The sequence below is a fragment of the Camelus dromedarius genome, chromosome 2 (genome assembly GCF_036321535.1).
Source record: "Camelus dromedarius isolate mCamDro1 chromosome 2, mCamDro1.pat, whole genome shotgun sequence".
Taxonomy (NCBI): domain Eukaryota; kingdom Metazoa; phylum Chordata; class Mammalia; order Artiodactyla; family Camelidae; genus Camelus; species Camelus dromedarius.
Window position 1 is genome coordinate 71,745,706 of NC_087437.1, and position 15,342 is coordinate 71,761,047.

General features: G+C 35.8%; 1 protein-coding gene across 5 annotated transcripts in view; it reads left to right on the forward strand.

Annotated features, from left to right (window-relative positions):
- CFAP44 (cilia and flagella associated protein 44) overlaps nt 1–15,342 on the forward strand; it is a 105,275-nt gene that overhangs the window by 40,871 nt on the left and 49,062 nt on the right. For all 5 annotated transcript variants that reach the window (XM_064495258.1, XM_064495251.1, XM_064495242.1 and 2 more), the window contains 3 exons: nt 399–509; nt 10,978–11,139; nt 12,155–12,385. In XM_064495258.1, coding sequence (XP_064351328.1) covers nt 399–509; nt 10,978–11,139; nt 12,155–12,385 — 504 coding nt within the window. The remainder of the gene's footprint in view (nt 1–398; nt 510–10,977; nt 11,140–12,154; nt 12,386–15,342) is intronic.

Consider the following 15,342-nt stretch of genomic DNA (forward strand, 5'->3'; position numbering starts at 1 on the left):
AGAAATTTTCAACTGGGAATCATGCAGCGTCTTTTATGTATAATCAGTATTTTATAACATAGCTGTGTTCTTATATAGAATTGTCGTAAATTAAGAGAATAACATGCATAAATAGGTGAGCATATGCGTTGTAGAATTTTTTTGTGAATTAATCTCATGTACAGGTATGGTGATCATTTTTTCAGACCCACATACAAGAAAACATGGTTTGTCAAATATTCTCATTGGGAAAACGAAGCAAATATTTGAAATAAGCATGTTCCCAGAAAATCTGGGATATATGATCATTGTAGGTATAAGTATATAGTGGATGTAATATAGTTACTAAATGTTTCTTTGTACTTTATGGAATAGATTTCATAATAATATATATTTGACAGTATTTCTATTTTTCTTAGAGTAAAGATAAAACTGTCTTCTTCTTCGAAGTGGAAAAGGATTATAAACCAATCGGTTATATTACTACCCCTGGACCTGTTTGCCAGTTAATGGGGTCTGCAACTTCTCATGTAAGTAGTTATTTGTCTTCATGCCTAATTCTCAGTTGCTACACAATGAAGTGATCTGGTAGATAGAGAATAGCAGGTGGAATTATTAGCCCCACTCCTGGGTCCTGCAGTGAGGGGCCAGGGAAGCTGCTCAGCGTAACCAGTAGAGCATCACTCAGGAGCTCCATGCCCGTCCCACCACCTCTTTCTTCCATAACTAATTACTTGCTCACAATCCGCTCTCCAAACACTGGATTCTGTCAGACATTATTTCAACAATGGCGACTTTAGCCAGATACACATGTCAGATTGTGTTGAGTCTGCCAGTCCTTCTGATTAAGTTGTTCAGTTCTAAGGTCTGAATATACTTGTCCTCATCTTTATTGCTTTACTTCTCTTCTGCCCCCATTTCCACTTCCATTTTCTCTTCTAATCTTCCATTGCCTCTTTCCTAACAACAATTGGCAATTCAGTATACATTACTAATCTTTTAAAAAATATTAAAATGTTTTTCTTTACTTTGTTTTTTTTAGTGAGGGGAGGTAATTAAGTTATTTATTTAAATTTTTTAAACGGAGGTACTGGGGATTGAACCCAGGACTGCATGCGCTCTACCACTGAGCTATACCCTACCCCCTTGATAACTAATCTTATTTAATGCCTCTAATTTCCCTAATTTTGAACGTAGGATAATTGATTCATCTAAATATTGATTGAATGTCTAAACCAGGTGCTGTACTAGATTCCAGCATGATAATACTGATGAACTGCATAGCAGTACGGTCAAGGATTATTGGGGTAACATCTGTAATCTATTGAGCTCTTCTAAAGAAAACATAGTATCTCAAAGAATGTTTTAAAAATTAACAAATGCTCATTGTTTTCATCTTTGCTGGGCATTGGTGATGGATTCAATAAGCAGTACAAAACGGTATCTTTTGAAGAAGAAAAAAGTACATATTTAGAAGTTAAATAATTCTATCACAGAACAATACAAGGTTTTACAAGGGAATAGGTGATTAAAATATCAGTGATACCAGTGGTATAGACGGCATGTGCCGTGAATACAGAACAGGAATATCAAGAAGGGGAGAAGTCGACGTGTTATTATTTTATATAACTGTACCTGAATCTTGAGGAATTGGCAGTATGTGAGTCGGTAGAGAGAAGGTGGGTGCAAGGGGTGTAGGTGAAGGGAACGAGAGCTGCAAAGGATGCTCTGTGTTAAAACATGAACGATTGTATCACCACATATATTATTAATGTGGATCCTTCAATCATTTCCCTAGATAGGAAGTTAAAAAAGAAACCAACATTTTTCAGTGGTTAGGGATGATGGGTGGGATGGGGGTGGGTGTGACTATAAAGCGGCAACTTGAGGGAGATCTTGGTGGTGATGGGGTAGTTTGCATTTTGATTGCTGTGGATGGTTACACAAATCTACACATGTGATAAGATGACATAGAACTATACACAATTCTATATTAATGTTGGTTTCCTGGTTTTGATATTGTTACAGAAGAGGTAACCAGTGGGAGAAACTGGGCAAAGGGGACGCGTTACCTCTTTGTACTATCTTTGCAACTTCTTACGAATTATTTCAAAATAAGTTTAAAAAAAAAAGGAGGAAAAACCCAAATCCCTCAAGCAGGCAGTGGTGCCAATTAGCACTTGTATTCCTAATGTTATTTGGGAATGTAATGTAAAAGTAAATTACTCTCATTTCACAATATATACATGTATCAAATCATCACATTGTACACCTTAAACTTACGTAATGTTACGTCAATTATATTACAGTGAAGCTGGGGAAAAAAGTAAATTACCATGTGTAACTGATATGCTACCTACTTTAATTGTCCAAATAGCAATAGCTGTTAGTTCACACCAGCCCAATGGTCAGACCTCCTACCTTCCTGAATGTATTAAGCTTCTGCCCATTGTTTTGATTTCCAATAACGGTGCATCACACACACCATTCTCCCTGCACTGTTCACTACCATGATCACTTAGTCAACAAGATGGAGAAGTTACAAGGGGGCAGATGAGAGGCAGGTGGATCTATTGTGCAGCTGTGTTCCAGATAAGAATAAAACTAAGGTTTGAAAGACTGTGTGGACAAGAGATAGGTAGAAAGTAGAGTTGACAGAACTTGGTGATCTTTTGAATTACTAGGGGTAATTTTGAGGGGTTCAAGTCAAATTCATTAGAATTTCTCCAAAACATGTTTTTTTCTCCTCCTGCATTTTTCTGGGATCACCATTATCCCTGTTATCCAAATGAGAAAATCTTTAAAGGTGTCTCTTCCCTACCTCTAACCACCCTACTTTGGTGGTTCACCAAGACACCCATTGGTTATGCATCCTAAACATCTGTTAAATCTGTCTTCTTCTATGTCTTCTTTGTTCCTCACTGTTTAATGCATTAATCTTTGAACAATGATCTTCTCTGCCTAAAGTGACCTCCCTCTTGTCATCCTCACACATCAAGTGATTGTTTTTTTTTTTAACACACACAATTTGCTAATATTTTATTAAGGATGTTTGTGTCTACATTCATAACAGAGTGATAATTTCCCCCTTTTGTAATGTTCTTGCCAGCTTTGGAATCAAGGTATTTTTGACCTTATTATTATTATTTTTTAAAGAGATCTTTTCTGTTCTCAAGACCTGAGTTGTTACTTGTTGGAGGATTTTTTAATAATTTTAATAATTTCTTCAATAGATATAGGACTGTAAACTGCTAAAAGAAGATAACTTCCAAACCACAATTTTATACCCAGTAGCAGTATCTTTCAAAAATGAAAGTAAACAATAGTGTGACTTTTGGATGAAATGAATAAATCCTGTTCCCATGCAGCTTAGGGTTGTGTGTGTGTTTATGTATGTGTGTATATATATGTGTATTTATATATATAAATACTTTTTTTTAAGGCAAAGGCCCAGCAGAATGTCAGTCTCACTTTTCTGCATTTCCCTTTTCTCTGGTGTCGTGTGCCCCCCAAAGTCCTAACTTTCTTGCCGCTTTGACCTTCAGCTTGTCTCTTCATCTCTGAGAGAAAGCCTAAACTCTGAGACACTGCAATCTGTTTCGCTTCTGGGTCCCATGCAGTAAGTTTCCCAATGTGCTTAGGAGAAAGAGTTGCAGAGAATGCCCAGCTTACCTCACTCAGCTTCCCTTCTCCTGGGATCTTGACCCTTAGAGCTGTGGCTGTAGTTCTCTGTCTTGAACTAGCTGTTTCAGCAAACTGTTCATGTGTTATTGAATTCAGTTTGCTGATACTAGAATTTTGTATCTATATTTATAAATAAGATTTGGCTAATATTTTCTGTCCTCATAATTCATCATCAAGTGTGTTAAGGTTATTCTATCTCCTGAGATGAGTTGTAAAATATTCCTTCTTTTTTCTATTCTCTTGGAGAGTCTGTGTTACATTACAATTCTGAACATTCGGCAAACTTGTTAGTGGAGCCATCTGAGATCTGAGAACAGAGTTTGTTTTTTATTTTTTTGGTTTTTTTTTGAGGTGATTTTTATTTTTTTATTTTATTTTTACATAGTTTTTTTTTCTTTTTTTGGCGAGGGAGGTAATTAGGTTTATTTATTCATTTATTTTAATTTTTTAAAAATAAAAGTACTGCAGATTGAACCCAGGACCTTGTGCATGCTAAGCATGTGTTCTAACACTGAGCTATATCCTCTCCCTGAGGTGATTTTTCTTTTTAAATTAATGTCTTCAGTGATTATAGTTCTTTTTAAACATTTTATTTAAATATAATTGACATATAACATTAAATTAGTTTCAGATGTACAACATGATTTGATATTTGTATACATTAGAAACTGCAATATGTCTAGGCAATAATCCATCACCATACACAAAAACTTTTGAGATCTTACTCTCTGAACAACAAACACACAATTCAGTATTATTAACTATAGTTATCATGGTGTACATTGCATCGCCATGACTTATTTTATAACTAGAAACTTATACCCTTTGACACCCTTCACTTTGCCCGTCCCCCAACCCCTACCTCTGGCAACCACCAGTCTGTTTTCTTTATGAGTATGGGTTTTGTTATTATTTATATGTATAATTTACTTTGCTATGCAAAGCTTGTAAGTTTGATTAGATCCCGTTTTATTTTTGCTTTTGTTTCCTTTGCTTTAAGAGATGAATAAAAATGGTACAATTTAAGTCAAAGAGTATTCCCCTATACTGCTGAAATTAAAAAAAAAAAAAAAAAAAGAGTATTCCCCTATGTGTTTTTCTAGGAGTTTCATGGTTTTCAGTCTTACATTGAGATCTATAATCCAATTGGAGTTTATTTTTGTTTGTGTGTGAAAAGATGTTCTACTTTTATTCTCTAACATGTAGCTATCCACTTTTCCCAGCATCATTTATTGAATAGACTATTTTCCCCATAGTATGATCTTGCTCTTTTGTTGTAGATTAATTGACCATATGTGTGTATGTTTATTGCTAGGCTCTCTGTTCTGTTCCATTGATCTATGTGTCTGTTTTTTGTGCCAGTACCATGCTGTTCTGATTACTGTAGCTTTGTTAGTATAGTCTGAAGTTGGAGCGCATGATTACTCCCCACTTTGTTACAGTTTTTTCTCACGGTTGCTTTGGCTATTCTGGGGTCTTTTATGGTTCCATGTAAAATTTAGAATTATTCTAGTTCTGTAAAAAAATGTCATGGGTATTTTGATAGGGATTGCATAAATCTATAGATTGCCTTGGGTAGTATGGTCATTTTAACAATATTCTTCCAGTGTATGAACACAGAGTGTCTTTCCATTTCTTTGTAACATCTTCAAATTCCCTTCATCAATGTTTTATAGTTTTCAGAGTATAAATCTTCCACCACTTTGGTTAAGTTTATTCCTAGGTATTTTATTCTTCTTAATGTGATTTTAAACAGGACTGTTTCCCTGCCTTTTCCTTTTGATAGTTCATTATTAGTATGTAGAAAAGCAACAAATTTCTGTATATTAATCTTATATCCTGTAACTTTACTGAATTTATTTATTCTAATAGTTTTTTGATGGAGACTTCAGTTTTCTCACACTTTGATTTTTTTAAATTGAAGTATAGTTGATTTATAATGTTGAGTTAGTTTCTATATAACTAACATAGTTATATACATATATATTCCTTTTCATATTCTTTTTCATTATAGGTTATTACAATTATTGAATATAGTTCCCTGTGCTATACAGTAGGCCTCCTTGTTTATCTATTTTATATACAGTAGTTTGTATCCGCTAATCCCAAACTCTGAATTCATCCCTCCTCCCTCCCTTGTCCCCTTCGGTAACCATAAGTTTGTTTTCTACCCCGTGAGTCTGTTTCTGTTTTGTAAATAAGTTCATTTGTCATTGTTTAGATTCCACATATAAATCATATCATATGGTATTTATCTTTCTATGTCTGACTTACTTCACTTATGATCATCTCTAGGTCCATCTGTCCATCCATGTTGCTGCAAATAGCATTATTTCATTCTTCTTTATGGCTGAGTAGTATTCTATTGTATATATATACCACAATTTCTTTATCCAATCATCTGATGATGGACATTTAGATTGCTTCCATATCTTGGCTATTGTAAATAGTGCTGCTATGAACATTGGGGTGCATGTACCTTTTTGAATTGTCTTTTTTTTTGAGATATAAGCACAGGAGTGGAATTGCTGGATCACATGGTAAGTCTATTTTTAGCTTTTTAAAGAATATCTATACTGTTTTCCATAGTGGCTGCACCAAATTATATTCCCACCAACAGTGTTTGAGAGTTCCATTTTCTCCACATCCTCTCCAGCATTTATCATTTGTGGACTTTTTAATGATGGCCATTCTGACTGGTGTGAGGTGATACCTCATTGTAGTTTTGATTTGCATTTCTCTGATAAATAGAGATACTGAGCATCTTTTCTTGTGCCTATTGGCCATATGTATGCCTTCATTGGAGAAATGTCTGTTTAGGTCTTCTGCCCATTTTTGGATTGGGTTGTTTGTTTTTTTGTTATTGTTGTTACTGAGTTGTATGAGCTATTTGTATATTCTGGAAGTTAAGCCCTTGTCAGTCACATCGTTTGCAAATATCTTCTCTCATTCTGTAGGTTGTCTTTTCGTTTTGTTTATTGGTTTCCTTTTGTTGTGCAAAAGCCCTAACACATGAAATTTTAATGTTAATTCTTTACCCAAGACAATGCAAGCACCTTCCAGTCTTCCTTCAACCTTCCTTCTGGAATGATATTCCATCATTGTGTATTTTAAAAAAACAATATCTTTCACAATTCACATTTAAAATCTCACAAGATATATTCAATTGATGTTCACAAAGAATTACCCATGTATTGACCACTTTCTTTGCTAGTTATTCCTTCTTGCATCTGGGAATTTTTTCTTCTGTCCAAAATACATTCTTCAGAACTTCTTTTACTGCAGGTCTGCTATTGGCAAATTCTATTTTCTCTGTTTTGAAAATTTTTCTGACGTGAAAGGATTTTTTTTTAGCATAGAATTCTACATAGTAATAATTTTCTTTTGACCCATGCAAGATGTCATTCAGTTGCTGTAGAACTTCCATTGCTTTTGCCACCTGTTGGTGTGATTGTCAGTCCCTTGAAGGTAATTTGTCTTTTCTGGCAGTGTTTAGGATTTTCTGATTTTGGTGTTCTGCAATTTCATTCTAATGTATCTAGGTGCTTGAATCCATGGATTTAAAACTCATATCAATTTTGGGAAAAAATTTAGCCTGTTTGTCTTCTGCTTTTGTTCTCCCACCTTCTGTCTCAGACCCTGATCAAAGTACATGTTAGAATTTCTCCATCTTATTCTCTAAATATCTTGTCCTATCTTCTGCATTTTCTAGCTTAAAAAAATCTTTCCAGGCTGTACTTTATGAATTTCTTCTGATCTATTTTCTGCAGATAGTTATCTCCTCGATGATCTCCTCTGGTGTTAAAGCCACCCTATGTGATCTTAATTTCAGCTTTTGTATTTTTTAGTTCTTAAAAGTTTATTTGGTTATTTTTCATATCTGTTTTGTTTTTAGGCTTTTTTTCTGTAGCTATTTCAAGATTTTCCTTTTATTTCTTTAACCATACTAAGCATAATTGTTTTTCGGACTATGTTTGATAATTTCAACATCTGAAGTTTTTAAGGACTTTTTTTGGGGGGGGTATTATCTTTGTTTTGTTGACTCTTACTCCTGATGTCTTATTTCTAACGTGATTGACTACCTTATCTTCATGGATGTGGGTTGACTATATCTTCACTGAAAGAGTGAATGAATACCCTTTTAACCTCTTGAAAAAATTCTATTGGAAGAGAAAAGTGTGGAAGAATACACATCAGTGTCTTAGCATTCAATATATCTACTTGAGATCAGAGAGAGAAATATAATAGTTAACTTTGATTTCATTTGTAGCAATATTTATGTATTAGTTTTATGACTTGAGACTCGTAAAATTAAGATAAAAGCACAGATGTTTTGAGGCTCTTATAATTCCACTGCATCACCTTCTCTCTCTTTAGACTGTTATTAAATCTTATCACCTGGTCAATCCCACCCCTTTATTAAAATTTTGAGAATATAGCTATCTTTACCCAAAGTGCAAGCAATTATTCTGAATGACATTAACACCATGTGCCTAATTGAACAAACCACATCAGCCTCTGAGTTTCTTGACCTCTTCATTTCCCACGATCTTTCCAGCTCATTCCCACACTTTCACAGCCACCCACTGGGCACTATTACCACTTGTTTATTAGTTTGCTAGAGTGTATATGACAGAATACACAGCCTGGGAGGCTTAAGCAACAGAAATCTACTTTCTCACCATTCCTTAGGTTAGAAGTTTAAGGTCAAGGTACTGAGAGGTTTGGTGTCTTCTGATGCCTCTCTCCTTGGCTTGCAGATGGCCACCTTCTCACTGTGTCCTTGTGTGGTTGTCCCTCTGTGTCCTAATCTCCTCTTCTTATAAGGACACCAGTCATATTTGTTTAGAGCCCACCCCAATGATCCTATTGTAACAGTTACCTGCATGAAGGCCCCATCTCCCAATACAGTCATATACTGGATATATGGGGGGTTAGGACTTCTACATGTGAATTTGATGGGACACAATTCAGACCATAACAACTTGTAAGAACTCAGTCTTAAAAGTCAACCATTCAGATATCTCACATTCTGCCTCAAACTCTCTCCCGTCCAGCCTGTTCACTGGGCTACTTCTGCTCCACCTGTGTTCTGAAGTCACAGGCACCTCTTGTTCATTCACCATTTGCTTTCTCTCACCCATTAAGTCCACTCTTAACTTCCTTTTACATCCAGCTTAAATTTCATGATTCTTCATTTCAGTAAGGGTCAATAACACTATTCCAATGCCTTGATCTCCTGGTTTTTTCTTTTTTTTTTAATGCACATCTGGCAAAAATCCATCCCTAAATGTCCCCAACTAATTTATATTTGCCTACATTGATTACCAAGGGCAGCTGGAGATAATCACACACCAGGAAAGATTAGCTTCTCCATAACTTAGTGACTCAAATGGTCGCCACACAATTCGTGGTGTGGCTTAGCAATCCTGTGACATGGCTCTTATCAGCTGTCTTTCACCCACAGTGACCACTGTAAACTCCTCCACTCCTCAAAGCTTCAAGCCTCCCACTGGCTGGCACTCTCACTCTCATTCTCAGCATCACTTACTTCACAGGAACTAGGAGCCCTCTGACGGGAACTCTTTCACCTTCCCACTACCAATCATAAAATCCTGTTACCTCTGCATCTGCCTGCTCCTCTTCCCATTTTTTTCTTTTTGTTTTACAGTAGAGATGCTGTCAGCCTTCCTTTTGAGGCCAGCTCTCCCTTGTGACCCTTGGATTCTACTCCCACTGTCCCAAGATTCCACACGATTCATTTTCGTTTTCTGTCATATAAATTTAACCTTACCTATTTACTCAGTCATTTCCATCAGTATTTAAATATATTCGAGCCTCTCCCACTTATAAATTCCGTGACCTTATGTTCTCCTCCAGTGACTGTCCTATTTTTCTTCTCCCAGTTTTCTCAAGGGGATTGATTATTCCCCTCCATTTCCTTACCTCCCACTCCCTCCTTAACACACTCTTATTACTTTCTTGTTTCATAATTCCACCAGATCTGCTCTTCTAAAGACACCAGTGGTATCCATTTAACATTTTTAGTACTTAATCCTTCTTGCCCCCTTAGTCTCAGTCGACCTTGTTGACCCTCACTTCCTCTTTGAAATACCATCTCCCTTCAACTTTTGAGACATTATGCTCTCCTGGTTCTTTCTTCTACATCTTGCCACCGCTTCTTACTCTCCCTCCCCCAGCCGTTGAATGTTGTTTCCCCAAGACTCTGTCCCAATCTCTCTTCTCACTCTGTTCTCTTGACCTAGGTTATACAACAAGGCCACATCTTCCTTATGAGCCCAAATGTGCCACAGGATATTTGCACATACTATTTTCTTTACACAGTCTTCTCCCTCAAGCCCTCCACTAAGTCATTATGGAATTATCTTCTACTCGTCTTTTACCTTGAGTCTTAGGTACCACCTTCTCAGGAAGCCTTGCATAATCTTTCTCTTGCAGTACCTCTGCAACACTTGTTGCAGTTATAGTTTACATTTATTTATGACTTGCTAAATAACAGGCTCTCCCACTGAAAGTAAGCTCCATAATGACAGTGACTATACCTGTTTTTCTTATTATAATTTTATCTCTAGCACTTTATAAAATTCTGAGTACATAGTAGGTGTATAATAAATACATGTAGAATAAAATAACTGGATGGGTCAACATTTTGAATAATGTATCTATGGAATGTCAACATGGGGATTTTCCATACATAGTTAAATACATGATTTTGGAGCTCAAGAGAGAGGTCTGGACTAGAAAGATTAATTTGGAGTCTAATTGCCTGTGAGTGGTAATGAAGCTTTGGTTGGCTATAATATTTCCCAGGGAATGTTTATGGAGAGAAAGGAGAAGAGGGAAGAGAACATAAACCCTGGGAACATCCACATGAAATAAACTCAGGCAGAGAGAGGATGATCCGTCAAAGGAGGCTGAGGCTGTGTATGCTATCCACACACTGCAGATTTTCCTTGGCAGCCCTAATTTTAATATTTGGCCAAACATATTTCACAAAGACATTTTTGGCTCAGCAAATATGTACTAGCATCGTAAGGGAAACAAATCTAAACCTAATTTTAACACTTAGCTTATTCATGAATAATGATATAATAATTTTTATTAATAATTGTGTATAAAGATTAAGAAGATTTACTTAATCCTACCTAATCCTGTAGTTATTATTAGTAATAAGTGCTTTTTAAAATGGCTAGTATATATAGCAATTATATTTTCCTTGGTTTAAAATCTTTTTTGAACTGTGCTCCTAAAATATTTGCCTAAATGTAAATGAACTGTTTAATATTTTTTTAGCCTGAAAGTACTTTACTGATAATCTGTGAGAATGGCTATGTTCTCGAAGCTCCATTTCCAACTGTAAAGGAGGAAGAAGAGGATCATGATGTAGTTTCCTATGAAATCAAAGACATGTGCATAAAATGTTTCCATTTCTCAAGTGTCAAATCTAAGATTCTGGTATGAAATATCCTTGAAGCATTATCTTCTAATTTTTTCTTAGAATATAAATTATTCTGTGTTAAGTGCTAGGGAAAAACAAAGATGATTAATACATTGAGTTCAAGGAGCTTATCTGGTGGAAAGTAGCTAACTGTATTAGGAGGCGGTAATGAATAGATATGAAAATCATGGTGCAAATAAAATTTTAGGGGCATGCACAGGAAAGAATATATGATTCTGATGGAGGGGTGAAAGGAGGTCAAGGATGACTTCATGGAGGTGACATTTAGTACTTAAAGAATGGGAAGGATTTTGAGAAGATGAAAATGGGGAAGAAGGCAGTTAAAGCTGGGAGAACATCCTGAAGGAAGGCAGAATTGCAAGAGTTTTTGGTGTTTGGGGGAAATGAAGAATGGACTCTGAGACAGAGGGATGCAATTGTGACCACCACGTGGGGCTCCTTAAACACCAACCAAGGTGTTTTAATTCTTAGGCCATTAGGATCCATTGTGAGTTTTTGAGGAGAGGATTGAGTGATGCGATCATATAAATTTGGAATTTAATTCTAAGGGGAAAATGGAATAAAGAGGTAAAAGATGGGAGGTAGGGATGCCAGTGTTAGGAGGCTTTTGCAATAGTTGGCAGAGGCAGAGGGTCTGAATCACTGTACCACTAAATGTAGAAACAACTTCCCTCGTGGACTATTTCAATATGCCTAATTCATGGAGTGACAGTGATAGGCTCTAAGAGAAACTGTAGTTAGCTTTTCTATTAGGAAAACAAAGTCAAAATACTTCCTGTAAAACCAGGGTCAGTGGGAGTAAGACAGAAAGTCACTCCAATGATTTTAAAATTTTAACAATAAAAATACATCCCCCAAATTGATAATTATTTTTGAATGACATTTTTACATTAGAGATGTGAGTTTTTGTAGGACTGTCTACCTCTTACTTTCTTTGTCATCTCTAATAGTGTGAATGAATGAATGAATTATGGCTGTGTTTATATCTCCTCAATATCCCTTTTGCAAAAGAGATTAATAGAAATTGAAAAGAGAAAGAAACGAAAGGAGTTGAAGGAGAAGGAAAAGGAGGAAAGAAGGAAGAAGCTAGCAGAAGAGATGGGAGAAGATGGAGAAAGGGAACTCCACAGGGAAGAGGAGGAGGAGGAAGAGGAGCCATTGCCCGAAATCTTTATTCCTTTAACCCCCTGTCACATCCTCTGTGGATTCTACTCTGGACCAGGGAAGTTCTGGGTTTCTTTGGTGAGTAATAATGTAATAAATTTTATTTCAGCCCTAATCCAATATGGTTATTATTTCCAGCACATTCTTACTTCCTTACTCTATGTTAAGTCTTCATTTATTAATTACTGTCGAAAGTATGAATTTTGATGAATAAATGTGAGTTTTTATATCATCTTAGTATCCTTTTTATATGACAACTTGTTATATCTGTTATCTATGACAATCATACATGTTTGAGGAGGTCAAAGGGGGGAAGAACCAAAGGAGAAGGGCAAAGGCCAAAAGGCTTTTCCAGCTGCATCTGTTGCTTTAAGATATTGATTCTAATGACAGTACTACCCAGTAGACTTTTGCTTGCCTTTGATTATCTATAACTCTGCTTTGTGGCCACATGGAAGTCCGGGGAAATGACTGTTTTTAAATGGTGACATTGCCTCTCTGAACGAAATTGGGATGTGGCTAATAAGGAAGAAGAGAAAAATAATGGGGAGACAAATACCTGGGACTGTCACAGTGATGTGACAATTATATATTTTTTACTCTTACAAAACATTTTATGAATCTATTGCAAAGTGAGATTTCCTTCATTATAAACTTGTCACAGATTTCAATTCCATTCACCAAAAAAAAGTAATAATTGACACAAAAGTATATTTGAAAGATTATCACTAATGCATAACTGGTCTCAGACCTTTGGCCAGGCCAGGGAACTGACTAGCTAAGGACTGTTGCTATAAGGCGTGGTGAGAGTTAACTCCTCTCCTCTTCAGCTTTTCTTAGAAATATGTCTTTCATAGCGACTTGTATGAAGGCCAGCAGCAAGAAGGATAGAAAGTAGTGATGAAAACACCTTAAGATTCCATTTATTTGTGCATCTACCCTTTGTCTGTCTTATGTGTTTTATGAAAGAATTATTGATGGCTACTTGTGTTGAGTTCAAGGGGTAAAGGGATAAGTAAGACATGGCCCTGCCCTCTGGAAGTGTCCTCATACCATGAAGGAGAGGGGCACAGAAGCAACTGTGATATAAGAGAGATCTACTGTCCTTGAAACATACATGCAAAAATTATTAATTTTATAACACATATTGTTTACCTTTTGGGTTGCCACTTAAATATTACATGGGACATACATATATTAAAAATATATTTGTTTATCTGAAATTCAAATTCAACTGTGCATCCTGTATTTAAAATTTTTTTTCCTAGTTTTACTAAGGTGCAATTGACATGCAGCACTGTGTAAGTTTAAGATATATAGCATAATGATTTGACTTGCATATATCATAAAATAATTACCACAGTAAGTTAATATACATTCTGTATTTTTGTTTGCTAAGTACGGAAACTTGCTGATTCTATACCAGGCACCAGTCTAAGTGACCACCCTATAAAATAAATGCTCTTATACTTCGCGTTTTACATAAGAAGAAACCAAGGCACGGAGAAGTTAGGGAACTTATCCGAGGTTGTATAATTAATGAGAAGTGGAACCAGGATCTGGACTTGGGCAGTCTGGGTCTAGAGTCCATGCTCTTAACCATTAAACTGCACCGGCGCACAAGGTTAAGGTATAGTTCAGAGGTAGAGACACTCACCCTGCTTGACCCAACTATTTGCCAACTCCCCAAAAGGCATTTTACTATTGTTTTATATTGTCAGCATCATTTTGGTTTATCCTTTTTCTTGCTGTTAATTCCCTTCTATATCTTTGTAATTGCATCTTCTGCCTAAAAATAGCATTTAATATTTTCTTTAGTGTTGGTCTGTTGGTGGGAAATGCTCTGGTTTGGATTTTGAGAGATTTTTGCTTTATAGTGCCTATTTTGTCTTTTTAAAAAATTCTGTTTCTGCTAGATATTTTCAAAACTTTGGTATCTTTTTATTTTTTCTTTTCCATTCTGCCAGCTACATCTTTTTATTGGTGTTTCTTTGAAACCTCATGTATCTTTTTTCTCTTGTCGGTTTTAAGATTTGGTGATAAAAGGTCTAATTTCTTCATATATATCTTGCTTGTGGTTCACAACACTTCTTGAATCTCAACATATTTTTACTCCGTTTTAGAAAATTCTCAGACATTATCTACTACAACATTGCTTCTAGTCCATCTTTTTACTCTCTCCTTGTGGAATTCCAATTTTATGTATGTTAACCCTCATCACTATGTCCCATATGTGTCTTACACTCCTCTTTTTGGCTGTATTTTCCATCCTTCTTTTCTCCCTCCTGCCTTTGTCTGTTTTTTACTTTTGTTTTTTGTGTTGTTTTGTTTTGTTTTGTTTTTTTATTCTGCTCCAGCTTCATAACTCTAGCTTTAGCTTGATCAAGTTGCCTTTAAACCAATCTATTGAATTTCTAATTTCTGTCATTTTATTTTTCAATTCTAGAATGTTCATTTTTCCATTATGTACTGTTTTTTATAAATTCTAGTTGATTTCTAAAATTTTCTATATTTCCTTCAATTTCCTTAAATACCTTAATCATAGTTACTTTGAATTCCCTTTTGAAAACACCTCTATCATAGTCTCTCTTATAATTCTGTCTCTTTGATCTGTTTTTACTCTTATGCCTAGTTTTTGTTTTTGTTTTTAAATTAAATGCTAGCCTTTGTATGTGAAAAACTGTAGCATTAGCTTGAGTCTCTGTATGTTGCCATTCTCTTCTGGAGACTTATTTTTGGTTCTGGAAAGCAGCTAGAAATCCTGGATCTCTTTCATCCAGTCAGGGACTGAGATGACTTGAAATTAGGCTTTACCTCCTGTGAGTGCCAGTCTATACCTAGTTTACTCATACATGTGGGGAAGAGTGCACCAGGGTTGTAATGGAAAGCCCGGTGGAAGGTGTGTTTACAATGACTGCTCCTTGGAGGACCCTGGAAATTCTCTCTCCCTAAATCCAAGACACTACAGTTTGCTCTGCTTAGCTTCTTGGCCTCTCAGCTGCCACTTTTAGAATTGGCAGTAGCCTCCGGGAGAA